The 21,550-nt window shown below is 37.4% G+C and overlaps 1 protein-coding gene across 2 annotated transcripts in view; it reads right to left on the bottom strand.

The window, feature by feature from the left end:
• Positions 1–4,973: 4,973 nt before the first annotated feature.
• The window catches only part of OSTF1 (osteoclast stimulating factor 1), a 47,603-nt gene continuing 31,026 nt past the window's right edge, over positions 4,974–21,550 (bottom strand). Inside the window, exons 4-11 of one of the 2 annotated variants that reach the window (XM_081066505.1) lie at positions 20,931–20,994; positions 19,587–19,640; positions 18,044–18,151; positions 17,016–17,065; positions 14,146–14,224; positions 11,115–11,213; positions 7,883–7,911; positions 6,289–6,417 (exon numbers count right to left, since the gene is read on the bottom strand). In XM_081066505.1, the coding sequence (XP_080922631.1) occupies positions 7,904–7,911; positions 11,115–11,213; positions 14,146–14,224; positions 17,016–17,065; positions 18,044–18,151; positions 19,587–19,640; positions 20,931–20,994 (462 nt within the window). In that variant the 3' untranslated portion in view covers positions 6,289–6,417; positions 7,883–7,903. Of the gene's footprint in view, positions 6,418–7,882; positions 7,912–11,114; positions 11,214–14,145; positions 14,225–17,015; positions 17,066–18,043; positions 18,152–19,586; positions 19,641–20,930; positions 20,995–21,550 lie in introns of both variants that reach the window. The other variant, XM_081066504.1, reaches the window with a different exon arrangement.

Here is a 21,550-nt window from a genome sequence, read left to right as displayed (position 1 = left end):
CATGACAACTATCTCATATCCCTTGCATCTGATTCCTCATTGGTGATTAGCTATGTCGTTAACTTGCTCTGTTTCTGATAGGAAGTCACTTCTGGGCCTTAGGCTCCATCTATTTAAAAAGGGTGAGAGGGGCCAGATATTTAACTGAATATAGAACATCTCAGGACTGTCCAAAAACAAAATTTAGGGACAGTTCTCATAGTAGCAGTTATAGTTTTCTTGCTAAAATTTCCTAGTGGGGAATAAATGTTTAGTGGTTAGAGGCAGTAGTAGTATTAATTAATGAATTCATAGAACGGTACAGAAGAAACCACTGATAATATAATAATGAAAAACAGAGAGAGATAAGACACAATTTCCAATTTTAAGAGAGAGAATAGAGGCATGTACAAATTTCATATAGTATCTGTAAGTAGTGATCAACAGATTAAAAATACGTGAAAAGCATATGCCTCATAGAAGAACAATACCCCCAACATTGATAAATGCAGATCTAAAGAAAACAGTAAAAACCGCGTACTACACCACATCCCATTCACATCCTCACCTGGGTCAAAGTGGAAGATTACCCCGCCCAGTACCCTTTCAACCTGAGACCCACCATTTGAACTTTAGTTCTGAGAATAAGAGCAGATGAGGGCTACTACACGATGGAAAGTTGACACAGCAACCACAGTGGGTAATGCTGTAATCTGAGGTTCTCAAAAATCAGGTGCTTGATCGAGGTCCTCTGAAAAATTGATGCAGTAATGACACTTTGAATTCACATGCGGAGCCAATGTCACCTGATCCTCATTACAGGTGCATCAAGGGGACTAAGAAAGAGAACTGTCTGGCCAATGTCACTGGGCTCAGAAATGACGGATGAGGGCTGCAGGCCAGATTGTCCCTGAGCTCTGGTTGTCATGGTGATGCCCTCTTTACCTGAAAGCTTTTCAGGGCTGTGGATTTCTCTGAAGCTACTTCTAGTTTCAATGACTGTTCCTTGGCTGATTCTTCACACAAATCTCTATCCAAACAGGCTTCCCTTCTACATCTTAGACTTACTCCTGGTATGTAATATCGGCATTTTCTTGTGACCCCAGGAGTTCTACTAGAATGGGGAATGATGAAATATCCAATTTAGTTCTTACTCTATTGCTTTCCTGTTCACAGTTATTGAGGACTGTATGAGACTTAACTTTTCAGTGTCTTAGATTCTCTATTTCATTGACACTGGTTAACTAAATTCTTGAAGCTTCAATCTCATAGGAGAAATCTATGAAGTTGCAAAACGTCTATTCAAATGGAAACATTTGAATAGATGGATTGTTTCTATTTTGAAGACATGTAAGAGCAAGATGGTAATACCAAATTTGAAATCATCACAAAACAAATACTGGACCCATGGACTTCCAAGCCCATCAAATCACTCCAAAGCAACAATGGAAAACAAAAACAGTGACAGAGACATTCCCCTCACCTGACCTTTGAATTATTTTAATAATAATAGTAACCAGGTCTTTTCAAGTTATAGACCTCTTCTCTGTAACTCTCAGTAAATAAATTTACATTGAAAAATGCTACTTCCACATGTAAATACACCTAAACAATTAGAAGGAAACATCATTGTCCACTCATTTTTAAAGTATTTTAGAAAATCCCACTCTTCACAATAGTGGTGACTTTGAAAAACACTTCACACATCCTTCATATGCACACATTAATATGTTTTTAATGAAAACAGCCTCCTTCAGGCATATGAGTACAGCCAATATTTGTTGAGCAATGACTCTGCGAGGCACTATCCTAAATCATTTACACAGCTCATTTTATTTAGTCCTCTTAACTTTAGGCAGTAGGTACTATTACTTCCCCCACAGCTCACAGTGGCCCATGCGGGGATTAAACCAGCAACCCTGGCGTTAGGAGCATCATGCTCTAACCAACTGAGCTAACCAGCTGCCCCTCTTAGCCACTTCTTAAAGCATTCTTATGATGTCATATCAGAACTATGGGTAATTTTAAAAGGGTCACTGTTTCTCCTTTGCTGTTTAGCCTCTTTCCTCCTTATCTATGTATGCTTCCACTTTCCTTCCTGCTTCTTCTCAGGCTCTCTAACTCCTACCTTTGGACTTCCTCAGTTGCCTTTCCCCACCACAGCCAAGAACCAGGCTTCACTCCAGCTCCCAGTTGGCAACGGTGCAAGTAAGGCAGAGGCTGAGCCTGCTGGAAACCCCAGGCAGATGGCTGTTGGCAGAAAACAACAGAAGTACACGGGAAGTGAGAGGTTGCCTACATGTCACGATGAGCTCCCCGACCTGAGTAAGACAACATTCTCTGGCTCTTCCCAGGAAAACGTTTATTTTCATGGTTATGTAGAAATATGTGGGGAGCACTCAGATTGCCTGAGGGAAGTGCTGAATTTAGCAATGCAAACTCAGAGCAAGGTGAACAACTGCTAATTGAGGCTTCTGTCTTTAATATTTATTCTGTTTTATTTGCAGAGTTGGAAATTATGGGAGCTTGGGCGTGCAACCTGCTTCATTAAACCGTATTTCTGCAAGGTTACTAGGAACCAAAAAAGTTTTGTCAAAATTTTTCTGGGGGTGGGAGGAAGGCGATCCTTTATAAGAAAAAGCTCTTAGGGTTGGTTTAAATAACACATTTAATTAAATTAGTAGATATGCCGAGTTTATTAGATGCTATATCCAGGGATTGAGATGGAAAAAGAGCTGGTCTATTTCTGCATATTTTTCTGGAAGAATGTGACTAGCGTTATCTGCCAGTAGTCATACGCAGCAGGTGCATTAGCTCAGGAGTTGGCCAGACCTGCACTTTCACCTTCAAACATGGTGACCTTGAGCCAGTTACTGAACTTCTTCAAACCTCAGCTTCTCTGTGAAGCGATAGGGGCATTCATGTTCACCACCCAGGGTCGCTATAAAGATCAAATGACATCATCTCACTGAAAGTTTCTAGCACAGGAACTGGCAGAGTAAGGCATTTAATAAATGATAGTTTTATTTAATTTTATGTCATTATAAGGGAGGGGCAGATGTACAGGCTTGTTATTAAGAAATAAGGAAACAGAAACCATAAATTTGTGGTATGCAATTTTTCCTTCATTTAAGAAAACTGTTCACCGAGGCTGTATTTTCAGTTAGAGAAAGCAGAATCTTTTGCAATGCTTCTCCCACCAAAACCTCAACTTTTAATATCAGACACTTCGAAGTTTGGCTGTTCAATGTATGGCTGCTCTCTATATTACTGCTATATATGTATATACAACGTAAAATTTAAGACATCAAATGCAAAATCAAAGTCAACAGGGAAATGCTGATGATCAGATGTAAATGTTAAGGTTTATAGCCTACCATGTTTCCCCGAAAATAAGACCTAGCCGGACAATCATCTCTAATGCGTCTTTTGGAGCAAAAATTAATATAAGACCCGGTCTTAGACCGGGTATAATATAATATATATAACATAATAAATATAATATCGGGTCTTATATTAATTTTTGCTCCAAAAGACGCATTAGAGATGATTGTCCGGCTAGGTCTTATTTTCGGGGAAACACGGTATCAGAAAAGAAATCACTATCTATGAAGATGAGAAATACAAGGCTCACAATAAGAAATAGCAGTAAATCAGAAATTCTATACAATAAAGAATATTTATGAAGAAGACGTACATGGAAAAATTGTATTTTCCTTTACCTAAAATTACCTGAGATTTTCATTTTCAACATTATTTCTAATTTATTTTGTAAGATTAAAAATAAAATAGGGGCACCATTGCTTTGCTCAACATTTCCTTTGGGTAACATGGCCAATCTATTGAAAAAAGAGGCTACTTGGGGGACTCACAAAAGAAATACATAAACTGACAACTGTAATGCACGGCAGTCCAACGGTAATTTGCAATAAACCAGTCGCAGAAAGGAAACTCAAATGAGAAACATGTTCTTTGCATGAGGTTACTGGGCTGCTAGCTGTACAAGTATCTCACTGCCCCAGAGACTGAAAGGCATTTTTCTACGTAAAGGATGCAATGGCTGGGAAGGTGATCAGGTCACAGCGATGGTCAGAAAGCTCAGATTGCAGCAAAACCTCCAAAGGCATTTCCAGAACAGAATCAAATCTCTCCTCTGCACAGAGTCAGAGCTGTAGCACGTTCCTAGAACCGATTTTTGTTGCTGAGTTCAGCATTAAACAATCTCTGATGCTGAAAAAATAGGAAGCAAAAGTAAATTTTACCATGGAGTTTCAACCACAGCTAAATGTACTGTCCTATTTCACCAAAAATTCATGCATATGCCTTAGTCTGCCTTACACTCCAAAAAACTATAGTTGGCCAACTTTTTAGAACTTGCATGGGTTTGATAGTGTTAAAAAACAGTGACAGTGAAGTCCCCACTATTCTTTTCCTCAAATACATAAATAATATATGGGGCAGCCGGTTGGCTCAGCTGCTTAGAGCGTGGTGCTCTTAACAACAAGGTTGCCAGTTCAATCCCCACATGGGCCACTGTGAGCTGCGCCCTCCACAACTAGATTGAAACAACTACTTGACTTGGCGCTGATGGGTCCTGGAAAAACATACTTAAATAAATAAACAAATTTTAAAACATTAAAAACAAATCTTAAAATAAATAAATAAAAATAAATAAATAACATACCTACATTGAGCACAGAGTATTTTCATAAAAATTACCTATGTTCATGCAAACTGTATTATCTCTACCCATGTTAAAAAATTAAGAGTGTTTAATTGGCATCTATCCTAATTACCCCAGGCCCACAGTATACTGGGACAAAAAGCTAGAGATTTCCAAAAGCTTTTTGTTATGGCACAAATCCCATTTTAAAGAACAAATCCTTAAAAGTTCTGTGAGAACAGGTATAATTTCAACAATGATTTCGTATGTTCAAGTTTATGCTTATGAAGAAATACAAATGTTTAACACACAATTAAAAATATATTTGTTTGGAGAATAAAATACCCTTTTTTATTAATTTCAGATCTTGTGTTCATCCTTTGCTGTCGTTGCTTATACAGATTTCCTTCTACTAAAATTTAGTTGGGGTATTTTTGAAAGACCTCAAACAGGTTTCTCAGGGTATCCTTTCTCAAGGCACCCACAGACAGAAAAGCCAAACAGTCACAGACAGAGGAAACTCTTAGAGAGGCAGTTATTCATTTCCTGAGCTAACCCACTTCCTTCTTCAAACATTTCCTTCTCTTCATCGATGTGTTTTTTGAAATTAGTATCGAAGTCTTCTTGCAAAATATCCTCGTGGGCCTACTGCCTGGAATCTGGACAAATGCCAATGGCCACGTCATTATAAATATCATCACAGTAGTGATACAAAATAAGAATCTCAAATGAAGTGTCACTTCAGTAGTACAGAAGGCTCCCTGCAATGTCAACTGATGTTTTGGCAAAAGAATCTGAATCATTATGAGCTAGAGCCATGCTTTGAAAAAACAAATGTTATCAAAGTGAAAAACTGAAGGCAAAAAATCCTGGCTACTCCATTATGGAAAACTATGGCACCTTCCATAATAAGGAAATCAATTTTTAAAAAAATCTTTCAAACCTTAAACAAACTGTAATGAGTTGCTGGATTTCTTTACACTAAGTATAACTTTGGAGATAAAACTGAAAGTCTCAATTATTAATGCTGTGTATTTTATTAGATATCTATCTTTTCAATGATTATTGTCTTGACTTTAATCAAACAGATAAGTTAAAAGGAAATTTGGTTATTATGATTCCTCTGTGCTAATAAATACAAAATATAATAAAAAATAAAATCAGTCTTTACCTAAATATAAATATAAAAAGCTTTATTTATTTACCAGCAAAGAGTGATATCAGAAAAACAGACAAAAGGAATAAAGTCTCTTAAAATGTTTATTTTTGTCAGAATAGCTGTCAAGTTTCTGTTAAGTTTTTTGGTTTATTATTATAATAATCATTTCCCCCCTTGAAAAATCCATTCAAAACATCTCGATCCTTGAGGTAAAGAACTTTAACTAAAAAAAAAAAAAAAAAAAAAAAAAAAAACCATCTTGATATTTTTAAAGAAATAAATTCTTAAAATTCTTTAAGCTTGATAAATAGAAATAATCTCTTCTTGTTCTACCCTAGTGAACAAAAATGTACTTTATACTGCAAAGTATCCAGTCACTTATTGGCAAAACAAAAGTGAGAACTACTCATTTACATGTTCTACTCAAACACAGTGCAATACTGCCACGTTCATACAGACTTCTTTTAAAAACAGTTATCAACACTCTTCTGGCAAAGACAAGGTTTTGGAATGGCAAAAGCAACAGAAGTTTTAGCTCTTAAAGCTCTGGAAGGAAATTAATCTGAATCATCTTCATCAAGATATTCTTCAGCATTGCTTAATGTTCGAACGGCATCTAAAAAAAAAAATAGGGGGGGAAAGCAAAGGAGAGAAATTACAAATTGCTTGGATTTTGCTTTCACTTTCAAAGCTCCTGACAATGCAACAAGTTGTCATCTTCCCTCAGACCCAGGGGTTGTCCTTTCCTAAAGGGTTTTTTTCAACTTTTGTTTTTCAGCCTAACTGTTCAGTTTCTGCTACTACAGAGGCTGACAAATACATGTCCCTTCGACATGCAGAAAAGTGAAGCGTGTAGTACTATGGCACCACTACTCTATCTCACACAAAGTGCACCATGACCAGTGTGGAACCCACCAGAAGCCCCTGCACTCTGATAACGGAGCTTCCAGTCTCCTCCCCCAATGACAACTGCACACATAGTGGTCCATCAACAGTCTACAGCCTGACCTGGAGTCGAGATCACTGGGTAGAAAGGTAACTAATGAGGGGGGAACAGGACAAGAGAATGAAAACACAGACGCTTCAGCTTCATTTTAGAAACCACTAATAAATAAAGTATACCCAGAAGCAAAAGACTAAAATGAAAAATAAATAAAAGTTTTGAAACAGAAAGAGCTGAACCTCATCAAATGTAAAATCAATCTTGAACACGGTTCAAAAGAAAGACATCTGATCTTTAACTGTTCAGCTATTCAACTCTCTAGTCAAATTTCTATAGTAGCAGGTTACACTAAGGTATAATTTTAGGGAAAACTGAAATGCAAGTATAAGCACATTGTTAGAGTATATTAAACATCTGTTACCACACCCAGATCATAGTCTCCAAATACTATATCTCCATAGCTCATTGGAGAGATGACTAATTTCAAGTCTCAGACAGCAAATGTAAAAGATGGACCTGGAACCTCAGGGTTAAGGATCCAATCTAAAGAGGCCTTCACTACCCAAAGATGAGCTATCCATAAAGATACTAATCAGAAAGGATAAAACTCATCAAATATTTCAGCACACACCAAAGGGGATTCGCTGGTTCCCTTTGGAGAATAATAGAGAACCAGCACATTTGAAAACTCTCCAATGCAAAAACTCTCAAAGGCAAAAACTAAGCCTTTGTGCTGCTTCTGATACATGAACTATTCCTATGGGTAACCAAACAGTTGATGAGGGGAAATTTTTCTTTATAGAGTGTTTCAGCAGTAACAGAATTAGAATATCACCATTTTGCAACCATTAGTGAAATAATGGATCTACACAATGGTCATCAATGGATGCTAATATCACAGGAGGAGTGATAACTAAATATTATGTGCCTCTAGTGGAAGAACATGATTTTCTTTATGAATTAGTCTCCCCTAAAGTAGACAGACAAATTAATAAAATCTAAATTTAATCAAGCCTCTAGATCTAAAAAACACCAATTGACAAAAATATACAGAACAGACGAACATAAGAAACAACACCATGGGGACATGGTGTAGACATACATGCAATGTCTACACTGGAAAATTCAGGTAACTTACCCAGTCTCTTTAACAAATAAATTACAAGGCTAAAAATGGGAGAAGAGGAAAGGGAAAGGAAACATTGATTTTTAAAAAAGCTAAGAGACATACCTATCAATTAGACACTGACTTGATTTGGACCCTGATTTAAAGAAATTGTAATTAAATATGTAGATAAATAAGTAAGCAAACAATAAACAAACAGGTATGAGAAAAATAGCAAATCTGGACAATGGCAAGATATTTGATCACAGTTAGGACTTATTGATTTTAAGTGTGTTAATAATATTGTAGTTTTTTTTTTTAAGAGTCTTTCCAAGTTCAGGAAAATGATTATTGAGCAAAAGGAAGGGACATGGGAGAGTTGGTACAAGTGAAGTAGAAACCAATTATCTTACACAAGAGAAAGAAAAAGAACAAGTGGATGTAAGCAGAACAGACACAAACCTCAATGATTTCACTTCCAAACTATTAGAAGTCCCCAGATTGACTATATTTCTTTCCATTCTCCTAAAAAGGAGTTCTGGAGACCTTGGAGAAACACATTTTGTTCTACACCATGAACTTCAGGACTGGCTGTCCACTTGGTAAAAGCAGCTTTTTAAGCTAAAGACAAAAAGAAACAGCAAAGCTCTTTCCCCTTCTTTGTTACTACAATCCTGTGTTTGCGATATTTGAGATACTACTCTGTCCTTCAATTGTTCTTCTGCACTTTGTTTTAACCTAATTTCTTCTGTCAGTAAGAGAAAGATGTCTTGCGATGGTGCAAACTCTGATGGAAGGGAAATCAAGAGACAGAAATGAGCGAGGCAAACAGACTCCTTCTCCTTCCTTCCTTTCCTGGACTACTCGGAGGCACAGTGTCTCATACGGACAAATGCAGAGTGATGAGCTGTATCTCTTCACAGCCTGTGTTGGAGCATGACAGCATAGTATCTCCCAGCAGCTCTTCTCACCCTCCCCTAACCTCACTTCCATTTTTCCTCAATCTCACTACCCTGGACTTACACATTCCAAATCAAGCACCAGCACTTAAAACACAGACAGACAAACAATAAATAAATGGTGGAAGGATAAACACAATAACATGGATAAATCTCACAGAAATAATGTTAAGTGAAAGAAGTTAGACACAAAAAAGTACATACTAGTTGATTCCATTTATATCAAAGTTCAGGAACGGGAAAAGCTACTCTATTGTGAAAGAAGCAAGGATAATGAGGGAGGCTTCTGGAGTATGGGAAATGTTCTCTATCTTGATCTCAGTTGTGGCAAATAAGTGTAAGAACAGTAAAAAAAAAGAAAAAGAAAAAGAAACTTCATCAAGCTGTACACTTTGGATTTATGCACTTAATGTAAATTATACCCTGATTTTTAAAAATTGGAAAAAATTTAAGAGCTCAACCCTCAAATATGACCCTAAACCCATCCCTATACACTTTTCATGGTAAATACAACAAATGAATTATTTTGTCCCTCTAAGAAATCCACACTGTGCTTTTCAAAGGGGACAACAATACCAGAATATAACTTTTCTAGCTTAGAGTTCATGCTGGCAATTAGCTATCTGGCCCAATATTCAAATTCTCATTCCAACTAGGATCAAAATACAAATTAAAACTTTTTAAACTGGATGATTGGGAGAATAAAGCAAGAAAAAAAAACAGAGAAGAGGGTAACATGAAAATCAAAATACAAAAATTCACTTCTTGGCTCTGTGTGCCAGTCCCCAAGATAACCTCTTTAATGAATCCATTATCTAATCAGTACAAATTTAGGAGGGCAGACTAACAACCCTTGAAGTGAAGAGAGAAAAAGAGGACCACCCAACCTCCTAGTGCCAATTTACAAAGACCACAAAGGTGAGGGATAAAGAGAAGAATTTGCCACCTGCCTCTGCCAGCTCCAGCTGCTCATGTCGAGCCCTCTGGGTGCAGCTCTCGGTGGTCTGAGCAGGTGGGATATTTTCCTTGCCTATCACCATCAAGCTCATACTATGCACAAGATTCTGATAACCTTCAGCTCGTGAGAAACCTTCCTCCATAGTCAGCACATTCTGAAGGTACCGATATAGCAACAGGAAGTCAGTGGCAGAAAAAGGAAGTTAGGCCACAATCCAGCTTTGTGACCCAACCAAGACAGCAAGGAGCAGGAGGTTCACTTCAAGTAAAAGCGTCTCTCCCCCATGGCTGCAAATATAGTTTCTCAGTCAAAATAGAGCTGGGGAGCACCACTCAGATGGTAAGCGCTTTCTCACTCAGTAGAATCTATTCCATGTAAGGATGCATAATTAAAGAAAGATTTGCTCTGCCAGTGAGGAATCATGGCTTAAATAATTAAGGAGTCCCAAACTTCTTAATGGTTTACACTATATATCTGAACTGAACTTATCAATAAAAGAAATAAGAAGCTGGAACAAACACATAGCTGGAATAAAGGAGTAAAAGGAAAACCAGATTCGTGCAGAGAGCTATGATGGGAATTTGATGATAGGTGAGGACAATATTTCTGAGACACTCCCTCAGCAAGAAGAGTTCAAGACACACCCTCCCAGCATTTCTTTCAGGAACCACGACATTAGAGTGATTCTGGGGGGACACAGTCAATAGACTAATAAACATCCAGTCTCATGAATTATGAATAACGCAGGCGTCTTTAACACCTTTTCTTTAACACCTTTTCAAAACACACACACTTTCCATTTTTTTCAAACCTATTCTCCCACATCAATAGCTGTTTTTTATCTTTAAGAATGTACACCTAAACTTCATCTTTAAACACCACCCCTAGTACTATAAATAAATGCCAAAATGTTTGCAGAGTCTAGGATAACTTAGATTATACTTTAATGATACCCTCATTTAAAATAGAAACAAACATAATCATGGAGCTGTTAAGTGCTTAATTTAAAAAATGTTTAGAGATAACCACTCATGAAAAACATATCTGAAAAGAGGAGACAGACCATGATTCTCTGATAAGGACTGTGTAATGGAAAGCAAGGTGATTAGAATCTGATTCTAAGAAACAAAGGAAATAAACAAAAATTAGTAAAAGATTAATGTCTCTTCAATTTTGTTTTCATGAGTGTATTCTTCTGTGTCAGAGGTTCTGATTTAGACCAAAAATATAAAATCTAACTTCAGAAACACCTGAAGAGTCTATTAAGAAAATTTTCCCCCCAATATTAAGTTGATAAATCTTAGTCATGATGGCATCATAGGATGAAAGATGAGTTAAATCCAAATACCTGTTCCCTGTTTCTTTTTCAGGAGAGTTGCACAGGCAGCATTAGTAGCCATGTCCAGGGCCAGCTTCTTCTCATTGTTTCTTAAGTCTGTCCTAGCACCTTCCCCAACAAAGCAAAAGTAAATTAGATGTTTTTGAAGACTATAGTAGCAGCCAATCTTCTTTCCACCAAAACTAATCACTTTTGGCAACACTGGAGAAACTTTCTGGCCCAGAAGTAATAAACTTTTTCAAAGCAGAAAATCTTTCTCAAAACCATAATAGTGTATTTGGCATCTTTAATCAGGGAGTTTGTTGCTGCACCTGTGATAATTATGCACAATCAAAATATAGCCTTCCCTTCGAGTCCCTATAGAATTTCATGGGAACTTTTCAGTGAGTTTACCATCTCTATGGTAAATCTTAAATCAGACCCCAATAGCTACATGTGCCTCAGCATGAGTATTTGGAGATTAAATTCAATATGCCCTTTGCCTCTTTTTCTGTTTGAGGTCTTTAGAAAAGACCATGGAGGATGAGCTCAAGGGGATTAATATTTTATTTCTGTAAGTATACTCTCATGCAAATTGCAGAATAGTAACATAATAAAACCCAGAGGAAATTAATTCGTAGTTCCTGTAGCCCATCTTCTACTTTTTTCCTTCTCTTTATTGTTAAAGGTCACATCATAATTCATGAATTCATTCTCATCATTAAAGATTCAAAAATACAGAAGTATGCTGAACAAAAGTATATGTACCATTTCATCCTCCAAAAAACCCTGTCTTTCCCCATTTTCCATCTTCTCCAAAGGTAACCATTCCCAACAAGTGGGCATCAGTTTCGTCTCCCTTACATGCATGAACGCATTCACAGACATATGTACATACACACAAAATCATACTACATGTATTGATCTTGTAATCTGATTGTGGAATTGATGCACAATTGACAGATACTAGTTTCAAGTATGCAACATCACGATTCGATATCTGTATATAATGTGACATGATAATAAGTCTAGTTAACATCCTTCACCATACGTAGTGACAAATTTTGTTTAATGTGAGAACTTTTAAGATCTAGTCTCTTTGCAACTTACAAATATGTAATACAGTACTAACCCTAGTCACCATGCTGTGCATTACATCCCCGGGACTTATTTTATAACTGGAAGTTTGTACCTTTTGACTCCAAGAGTTTTTTTAACTTAACAATCTATAATGATACTTCTTAGTAGTACGCGTACTTATAATTCAATCTATTTAAATGTTTATTAGTATTCCATTTTGTGGATGTTCCAAATATTATTTAATCAATCCTCTATTGAGTGGCATTTAGGCTATTCCTATTTTTCATTATCATAAACAATACTGCCTCCTAGAACAATATCTCTATTTATATACATTTCTGAAGGATGGTTTCCTAGAAGTAGTGCTGAAATGTAAGAATATGTACATTTTTAATTCTGCTAGCTACTGTCAGACTGCTATCTAAGAAGGCTTTACAAATTTAAACTTGCTGCCACAGTGTATGAGAATACCATTTTCTTTGCAACCATATCCTCTTCAACAAACACAAAATAAATGTCCTAAAACGTAAAGGAACAAAAATATTGAGTTGGAAAAAATAGTATGGTTAATTAGGAATATGGCAATCGTGTGTGAAAATCTTTCTCCTGAACAGAATTAGATCTACCCACGGTTAGGGTTATATGGAAAACCTCATTCTCTCATTCTGCTATAGTACAAAAATCTTGAGGGTTAATAGTTCTGGGACTAATTACATTTTACATTAAATTACACTTTTGTACTCATAAACATGATTTCCGTTAGAACAGGAAATGTTCAGAGACAGTCATGCTAGAGAAGAAACAACCATTTCCTGTGTCCCTCTTAATCTCCGCTGCCCAGGAAGAATACAGTGTGAGCCATATATGTAATTTTCAATTTTCTAGTGTCCACATTTTTCAAAAGTAAAATTCATTTTAATATTTTATTTTACCCAGTATACCTGAAATGTTATCACTTTATCATGTAACCATTATAAACATTATTATGACAGTAATAATTATTATAAAAATTATTACTAAGTCTTCAAAATCTGGGGTGCATTTTACACTTACAGCACATCTCAGTTCAGAATAGTCTCATTTCAAGGGCTCAGGAGCACATGTGGCCAGTGGCTGCTGCCATAGCAGACGGCATAGCTTTCAGCATAACCTTGGGGGGACAGGGGGGCCACTACAGTGGTACCCAGAGTATCTGATCTTTTAGACCTAAAGTTTACATTATCAACATACTTTAAATCAAAAATATTTCCTCTAATATATCCCACAACAATCCTCCAAGGAGCCCTAATGATTGTGAGTCCATATAACATGTGGCTTGGGGACTCAAGCATCTTATACTACAGCCTTCTGAACCAGGGTGTACTATGGGGTGATATGCCTGGCCCTCGGTAAGGGTTAATTAATATTTGTGGGACAAATGGATCAATAGATGGTCAGTCTATGATATCACTGTTCCCTCTGACTTGTGTAAAACCAGGAATCAAGAGATTTTTCTTTCATTCTCTGTCCATCTAGCATCTGCTCAGTTCAAAGCAAGACAGTGCAGTCACAGCCGTCTTTCTTCTGTATCAAGGCTTTCCTGTGAGAGCAGCGGCCTCAGCAACTTTACGCATACAGTTTTCTCAGAGAGGATCTCCTCTATATGTACACACACACACGCGCGCACACACACACACACACACACACCTTCCTTCTAAGGCCCTTTAGTTCTGCAGAAATGTACAGTAAGTTCTTACTAAAATTAATATACATAATTTTGAGGCTTGCCAGAGTTTTAATTTAAAATTAAAAACTTACACAAATCACCACAGTAGTTTCATCTTAGCATAATAACTGTGATACAGACTAGAGGTTAAAATCCCAGTTTTAAAATAAGGAGCATAAGGAGACAATTCTCTTTCTATTCTTTCAAATTGTATAACTGGATGTAGCCTATTTTTCAGGGTAAGCAAAGACCAGATAAACTCAACACACACTTTACCTTTTCCCAGAAGCAACTCGACAATATCTGCATAACCCTTCCAGGCAGCAGCATGCAAAGCTGTGTCTCCCAACTTGTTCTATTGTGATAAAAAGAGAAAGTAGCATTTTTTTAAAAGAGAGGGCAGTCTGAAAATACACATGAATTTAGGCTTATTCTAAGTAAACCTAAAATGAGAACAAAGTTATAAAATCGTGTAAAATTCCAATGAGGGAAAGGAGACTCAAGAGATGAGAGAGGAGTCATTCTGGGAGATGAAATGGGATGTTGGAGCAGAAACTGCGGCGGCAGAGCACCAGTGGAAGTCCAGATGCCCGCAGAGGAAGACCACTTGCCCCCACAGAAATCTCGCATGAATTGGGAACTGGAGATACTGGGAGACACTGGAGCAGGAATGAGGCATGGGGGTGAAAACTGGATGAGTGCTTATAAGGAGTAATCCCAGAACCCCAGATCACCTGCCTCTCTCCCTGCTGCCAGATGAGCCAGTACAGGTGGTAGAATTACCCTGTCAAGAAATTAACCAGATAGTTTCCAAGCTCTAGGTACAAGAGAAGGTGCAATAAGGCCAGGAACTAAAAGCAGGGGGTAGGTGAAAAACTTACAAACTGAGCAGTAAGACCACTCTCCCAGCTGCCTTTACCTACCCTCCTGACCCAATGTGTACAGTCTAGTATGTACCCCCAAGTAGGAGGCTGGAGCTTACTTCTTTGGTGAAGCTGAACAGCCCCACATGCAAGAGACGGAGTGGGTACTCATACTGGCATCTGGGTACAACCCAGAAAAACAGCCAAGACCTCACCACTTCACCCTGTGGAAAACCCACCAGCCAACAAGACCCATAAGGACACAGAGCTTACAATAACACTTAAATATGAATAGATAAACAAAGACACTAGGTATTTGAAGAAAGTCTCCCATATTGAAGAAAGACCAAAACAAACAAAATAAATGAATCTCTGAGGAAAAAGAGACTATACTGTGAATAGCAGAAAATGTTTTGAAAAGCTATAATTAACATATCCGCAATATAAGATTATATTGCACAATGAAATACGAAAAAGATGCTATTTAAAGATAAGAATCAGAGTAAAAGAAAGAGCTTGGGGTAAACAGAATTCTAAGATGGTCCCTAAGACCCCTGCCCCTGGCACACAACTCCTGTATAATTCCCTCCCCTTGAATATAGGTGAGATCAGTGAATATAACAGAATATCACTCCCACAACTGGGTTTCTAATCAGTTGATGTTGAGTTCATCAAAAGGTAAATTATACTTGGTGGGCCTAACCTAATCAGGTGTGCCACTTCCCAAAAAAAGGTATAGTGTTAGCGACACAATTTCCTGCTGCCCTTGAAAAGGAAATAGCCATGTTGTGAACTGCCTACGAGAAGGGTGGTCTCTGAAAGTTGAGGGGCACATTAACAGGTACAAGAAACTCAATTCTCCTGGCAACCTGAATGAGCTTGGAATAGGATGTGAGCTCCAGATGAGAACTCTGCTCTAGCCAATACCTTGATTCCAGCCTGGGAGACCTGAGCAGAGAATCCATCTATGCCATGACCAGACTTCTGGCCTACAGAAAATGTAAGGTAAGTGGGTGCTATTTTATGTTGCTGCTATGTTTGTAGCAATTTGTTACATAGCAATAGAAAACTAACACAGAGCTCTGGAGAATTAAAAAGGTAACCAAAATAAAACAAAGATAAAGGTGAGAAAAATCTCAGAAAAACTAAGAAAATTTGAGATCCAACCTAAGAGGTCCAATCTGGGCATTCAGAACCAAAGAACAAAGAAAATGGTCAAAAAACTGGTCATAAAGACTATAAAAGAAATAATACAAGATATTTTTCCAGGCTGAGAAAGCTCACCACAAAAAGATCCACACAAAAGCTCATCACTGTGAAATTTTAGAACGCCAAAGTTAAAGATTCCAATCAAAAGAAAAAGCAGAACACACACCAAAAGAATGGGAATCAAAATGGCATCAAACGTCTTGAGAGCAAGGCTAGAAACTAGAATACCATAGAGCTATGTCTGCAAAAATTCTGAGGAAAGTCATTTTTAACCCAGAATTCTGAGAGCCAAATAATCAATCCCAAGCTCCTCTTTCTCAAGAATCTACTTGAAGATGTTCAACAAATGGAAGACATAGGGTGCAGAAAAGTGAAGACACAACACAGCAAAGAGGTGAAGGGTTTCCCAGGGAGACAGCAAAGGGCAGCTGAGACCTACGTAGTTGTTCAGATTAAAGAATGAGGATGGAGAGCTTCAAGAAGTAGAATTCCAGGGAGAAAAAGAAAGCAATTGATGATGTTACACATTTTGAGAAAATATGTCATGAGAATATAAAACAGTATAGGAGTTTTTGTGAGATACAAAAAAAAGAAGCTAATAAATGTTAGGAAGTACAAAAACAAAAAAGTTCTACAATATAACCATAAATTATGACATGATACAATGGGAGGACCAGAGGAGGCAAGGTGGGGTGCTGGGTGCTGGAAGATGAGAGTTGGGCAGCTGACAAGCTTAAACCTTCACCTACCAGATAGGATTTCAAAATACATATGGAGATGATAAATTATGAGACAGTTTCCTTAGTAACATGAGGTAAGAAGAAAGAGCTAAAAGCCAAAAGTGATGACATACGAGGAGCTCAGTAGGCATTTTGGGCTTTAAACAATTTGAACTTTAGTATAATAATAATTATTTTTAAACTATGTGCTTGTAACATTTTGATTAAAAATTTAATGAAAGACAATAAATGGGAAAAGGTCAGTTCAAGACACTAATGTTATTTTTCATGCCCACAAGTCACAGAGAGAGAACAATGCAGGGGTGTTAAATCACTTCCATGTAAGCAGTCTCACCTGTTGGTTCAGTTCAATGTTTGGTTGAGTAAATAGCACTTCTACTATATCTGAAATTCAAATAGAAAAGATATTTTTTAAGAATGCAAAGTAAAAGTCTGACAAGACTACAAATAATAAATTTTAAAAGGAAGATTCTTTAGAAGAATCTTCAAGAAAATCCTTACAAGAAATTTTTCAAATATTATGTAAATAAAAGACTTAAGACTCTAACAGATAGTTTTACTCAGGGAAATTTTTTTTCAAATAATTTAGTTTTTGTATTTTCACATGACATCTATTATTAAAAAAATTTACATTAGCTATGATACTTAATATTTATATTACTAATTTGTATTTATTAGCTAAAATAATATGCGTTTCTTTTGGGAGACAACCATACATTTCCCTTCAGCTATGCTATTTAATTTGTTGGGTTCTTTGTTTCTCATTCTTGGAATTATTTTGCGTGTGTGTGTGTGTGTGTGTGTGTGTGTGTGTGTGTGTGTGTTATAGAGAGACACAGAAAGAGAGTGGGTGTGGTGGATTTTTGGCCAGGCTGAAATACATCTAGAAAGTCCATTTGCCATTATTATAATTGATTATAACATAGAAAGTTATCAACTAAATCACTAACTCAAGCAAATGCTTTTTCCTGAATCTAACAGTTTGCATTAAACTTAAAATGTAAAACATAAAAGCATATCATAGGAAAAGTTAAGCTAGAGGAATCAATTCTGCCCCTTTCTTCTGTAAGATTAGATAATGGGGTTTGTTTTTATATCACTGCTGTTCTCCTGTAACTGTTCCAGGTCTGATTGAGGAAAAGAAGCTTCCACTCTTTCAAATGAAAGAAGTCCTGTAGCAATCACTGATCACATTCTACCTACTGTTTTACAAAGCTTCCAGGAACAAGGCTTTTGGCTGATGTTCCAAAGGATTTAAAAAGAAGAACCAATTTTTATTTCACTTCTGTAAATCTGACTCCCTTAGATGAAGCACATTTTTCAGTAGCACAGACATTTATGGTAACAAACAAAATGTAATACCTTTGTGGCCCCCGTGACAAGCCCAGTATAAGGCAGTGCTTCCAGCTTTGTCTAAACCATTAACACCGACTCGGTTGTCCAAACACTCTCTCAACCAGCTCAAGTTGCCTGAAAAAATTTTACATTTATAAAAACAGAAGAAAAAGGGTTTTGTTTTTTGTTTTGCTTTTCAATCGATTTCATCCTGCATAAATTTCCATTTGCAATGGATTAATCAGAAGTTCTTAAATTAAGACCTGCCCAATAATGCATTTTTTATGGTACATTTTTTACTTCCAGTTTATTAATGGAAGGCATTAACATCAATTTTTAATGGCAGGTTTATGGGATGAGTTGACTAAATGGGTCTACTTAAGTTATTTTTATTCTAAAAATATATATATTTTTTTTTCTTTTTTCTGTGTTTTTTTTTTTCTCTCTGAATTCCTGGAACCTGGGGAAAAAACAGTCAAACCTAAGAACAAAAAAACACTACTCATATCCGTATTTAAAATGCACTTTAAGGTCTTACAAGAAAAAAAATACTAAATAACCTATTCAAAGCTGCTGTTATCATATGTTAAAGTATAACTAGTGATTTAAAATCCTCTGGCTAATGCCCTGAATATCTAATTCACAGAAAAATGTTTTAAATGCCAATTTCATAGTTCTACTTATGCACAATCCTAAGTCAATAATTTCCTTTTGCATATTCAGATTTCAAAAAGATCTAAAGCAGAATGAAGGAGACCTCACCGAGGCCTTGCAAAAACTCCCCATTATCTACTGCAGTTTCTCAACAGCAGCCCTATTGACATTTGGGGCTGGAGAATTCTCTAAGGGCTGTCCCGTGCACTGTAGGAAATTTAGCACGTCCCCAGCCTCTACCCAAATGGTGCCAGTGGCATATCCCCAGTCACGACAGTCAAAATGTCTCCAGATACTGCCAAATGTCCAGGCGTGTGGAAGGAGGAATTACCCTCAGTGGAGAACCACTGACCTACAGGATAAAGACCCAGGAAGGCCCATCCTGTTGCTCCCTCCCTCCCCAACTCTACCCTTACATATACACTTGCACAATACCAACACTCCTAAATGCTGTACTTCCAAGAAGGCCCCACCCTCCTGCCTTCCTGTTACTCATTCTAGCCTCTCTAGCCTGTTCATAGGAAACACACTTCACTGTTGTACTTATCACACCATCTTATTCTGTTACACGCATCTCTCCCTTTCCAGACTTTGAGCTCTGGGAATAACAGACCATGCCTTTCCACTCACCACTGAGCACGGGGGTACCCAAAGTACCCAAAGTATTTGTTGACTGACATTTTAAAATTAAAATTACATTTATCTCTCTAGGATGACAGAAAGCAGAACAGAGATTGCTTCTGGGGGAGGCAGGGATTTAACTAGGAAGGGAACTTTCTGGGATGATAGCATGTTCTAGATCTTGATCTGGGTGCTGGTTACGTGGGTGTCTACATTTGTCAAAAGTCAACAAACTATATAATTAAAACCTGTGTGCTTCACTGCACTATCTCAATAAAAAAAGAATCACACCTACCTCTTTTTGCAGCTTCATGCAATGGATTGTCAATGGATTCTGCCTGCTCAGCCACTAGATTGAAAAGAAAAAGTGCAAACCCAATGTCACCAAATGATTCATTGAAGCCTTTACAGTCCCCGAGCTTCCATAGTGCCAGGGCCTTCCACAGTTCAGCTTCCCTTATTTAATGTAGGGGGAAAAAATAGCAGAAAACCAAATTGATGCTTCCTGCTTTAAAAGAAGCTGAATTATGTGTTAAATGAAACGAAGCTAAGCAGTAACACAATAACGCAGCAATGAACTGGAAGTATAAACAAAAGAAACAGATCCATGGCCTGCACACCAGTTTATTCAAGTATTTAATAAACAAATTGAATCACAAAAATGCAAAAGAAGGGGTGGCTGGTTAGCTCAGGTGGTTAGAGCATGGTGCTGGTAGGACTAAGGTTGCCGGTTCGATCCCCACATGGGCCACTGTGAGCTGTGCCCTCCGTTAAAAAAAAGAAAGCAAAAGAACGCATTTGATGTTCATTTTTACATTCCATAAAAACACCATCCATGAAAACACCATCCAGCTGAAAATAATCATTGGCCTTGTGTGTGTGCATGTGAGGGGTGGGGTGCGGGGAAAGTATTTTGCTTCCTGAATTCAGAAAGGGCAATCAGTATACCTACCAGCCTCCAAGGAAGGTGTGTTCACTGTTATCCTAGAATCGGCAGGAGTGACCACATGAAGACTTCAGAACCACCCCCACCCTCCATAAAGGGCTGTAACTGGACACTCCTTTGGCTACAGGGGATTCAAAGCAACAGAGGAACATTTTATATCCTCAGTGTGTGTGACCATGTCACACTCTCTGAAATGGAGTACACGATAGAGGTATATTTGGGATTTCAAAGGTCTAAGGAGTGTAAAAGTGTTTCAAGTCTGTAAATCCAGAATGGTATGGCCCTAAAACCAAGGAAAGCGATTTAACTCAAACCTTCACATTATACAGATGGAGAAACAACCCCAGAGGTAGCAGTTCAGCGCCTTCACTAAGGTCCCTTATTATTAGGAAGTGGAAGAAAAAGGATTAGAACCCAGGACCCTTGTTTATCAATCCTGTGCTCTTTTTCCTTTATTCTAATTTCTACGAAAGTCTCTTTTATGCTACAATGCATTTTCTTAAGCTAAGGAGTCAAGGCTCAAGCCCCTCTGGTGTCTATGACCCTTCTATTAACAGGAGGCTCATGGAGGAGAAAATGTCCTAGATTGGCAACAACTCCAGTGATTTCTCAGCCACTGCTGCGAGCAGAAAACCCAGGGAAACACATACTTGAAAGTGCAGAGTATAGTCCAGCCACCACGGCCAAGCTTACCATAGTTGCTCGGGATTAGTCCAGTCCTGCCTTTGGAGGTGCCTTTCCACCAATTGGTATCAGTCTGGTGAAAGAAGAGTTAAATTAAGTGGCACCAAGTCCAGTTTACATTCAATCATTTTTTAAAAACCACTTGGCTCGTGGAGGTTACTTGCTGTACAAAATGTCCACTGACCCTGGTCACAAAGATCAAGCTTCCTCATTCACTAGTTATGGATGTCCATTCCCCTTATCACTAAACTACAAATATTCACACATCAGCCTGCAATAAATCAAATCCACTTCATCACAGAGCCTCAACAATCAAACAAATCGAACAGAAATAATACAAATGAAAAAAAAAAAGATTACATTTAGTTTATAGACTATAGGATTTTTTTTCTTTTGTCTAGTCTAATTTCGCTTCGCTTCAAGATTTTTTGTTTTCTAAAGATCTCTTCATTTCATTTTTGTTTTGGGGGTAGTTTTTTGTTATAGAAAAAAATCAAACCTATACAAATGTAGAATGAATAATATAATGAAGCTACACATACCCATTTTCAACTACATGAATTATTCACTCATGGCCAATATTATTTAAGTATATACCCCCACCTACAACTTCCCTCCTCTTCAGATTA

This window comes from Rhinolophus hipposideros (genome assembly GCF_964194185.1).
Source record: "Rhinolophus hipposideros genome assembly, chromosome: 11".
Taxonomy (NCBI): Eukaryota; Metazoa; Chordata; class Mammalia; order Chiroptera; family Rhinolophidae; genus Rhinolophus; species Rhinolophus hipposideros.
Note: the sequence above shows the minus strand (reverse complement) of the source record. Positions and strands in the feature narration are given on the sequence as shown.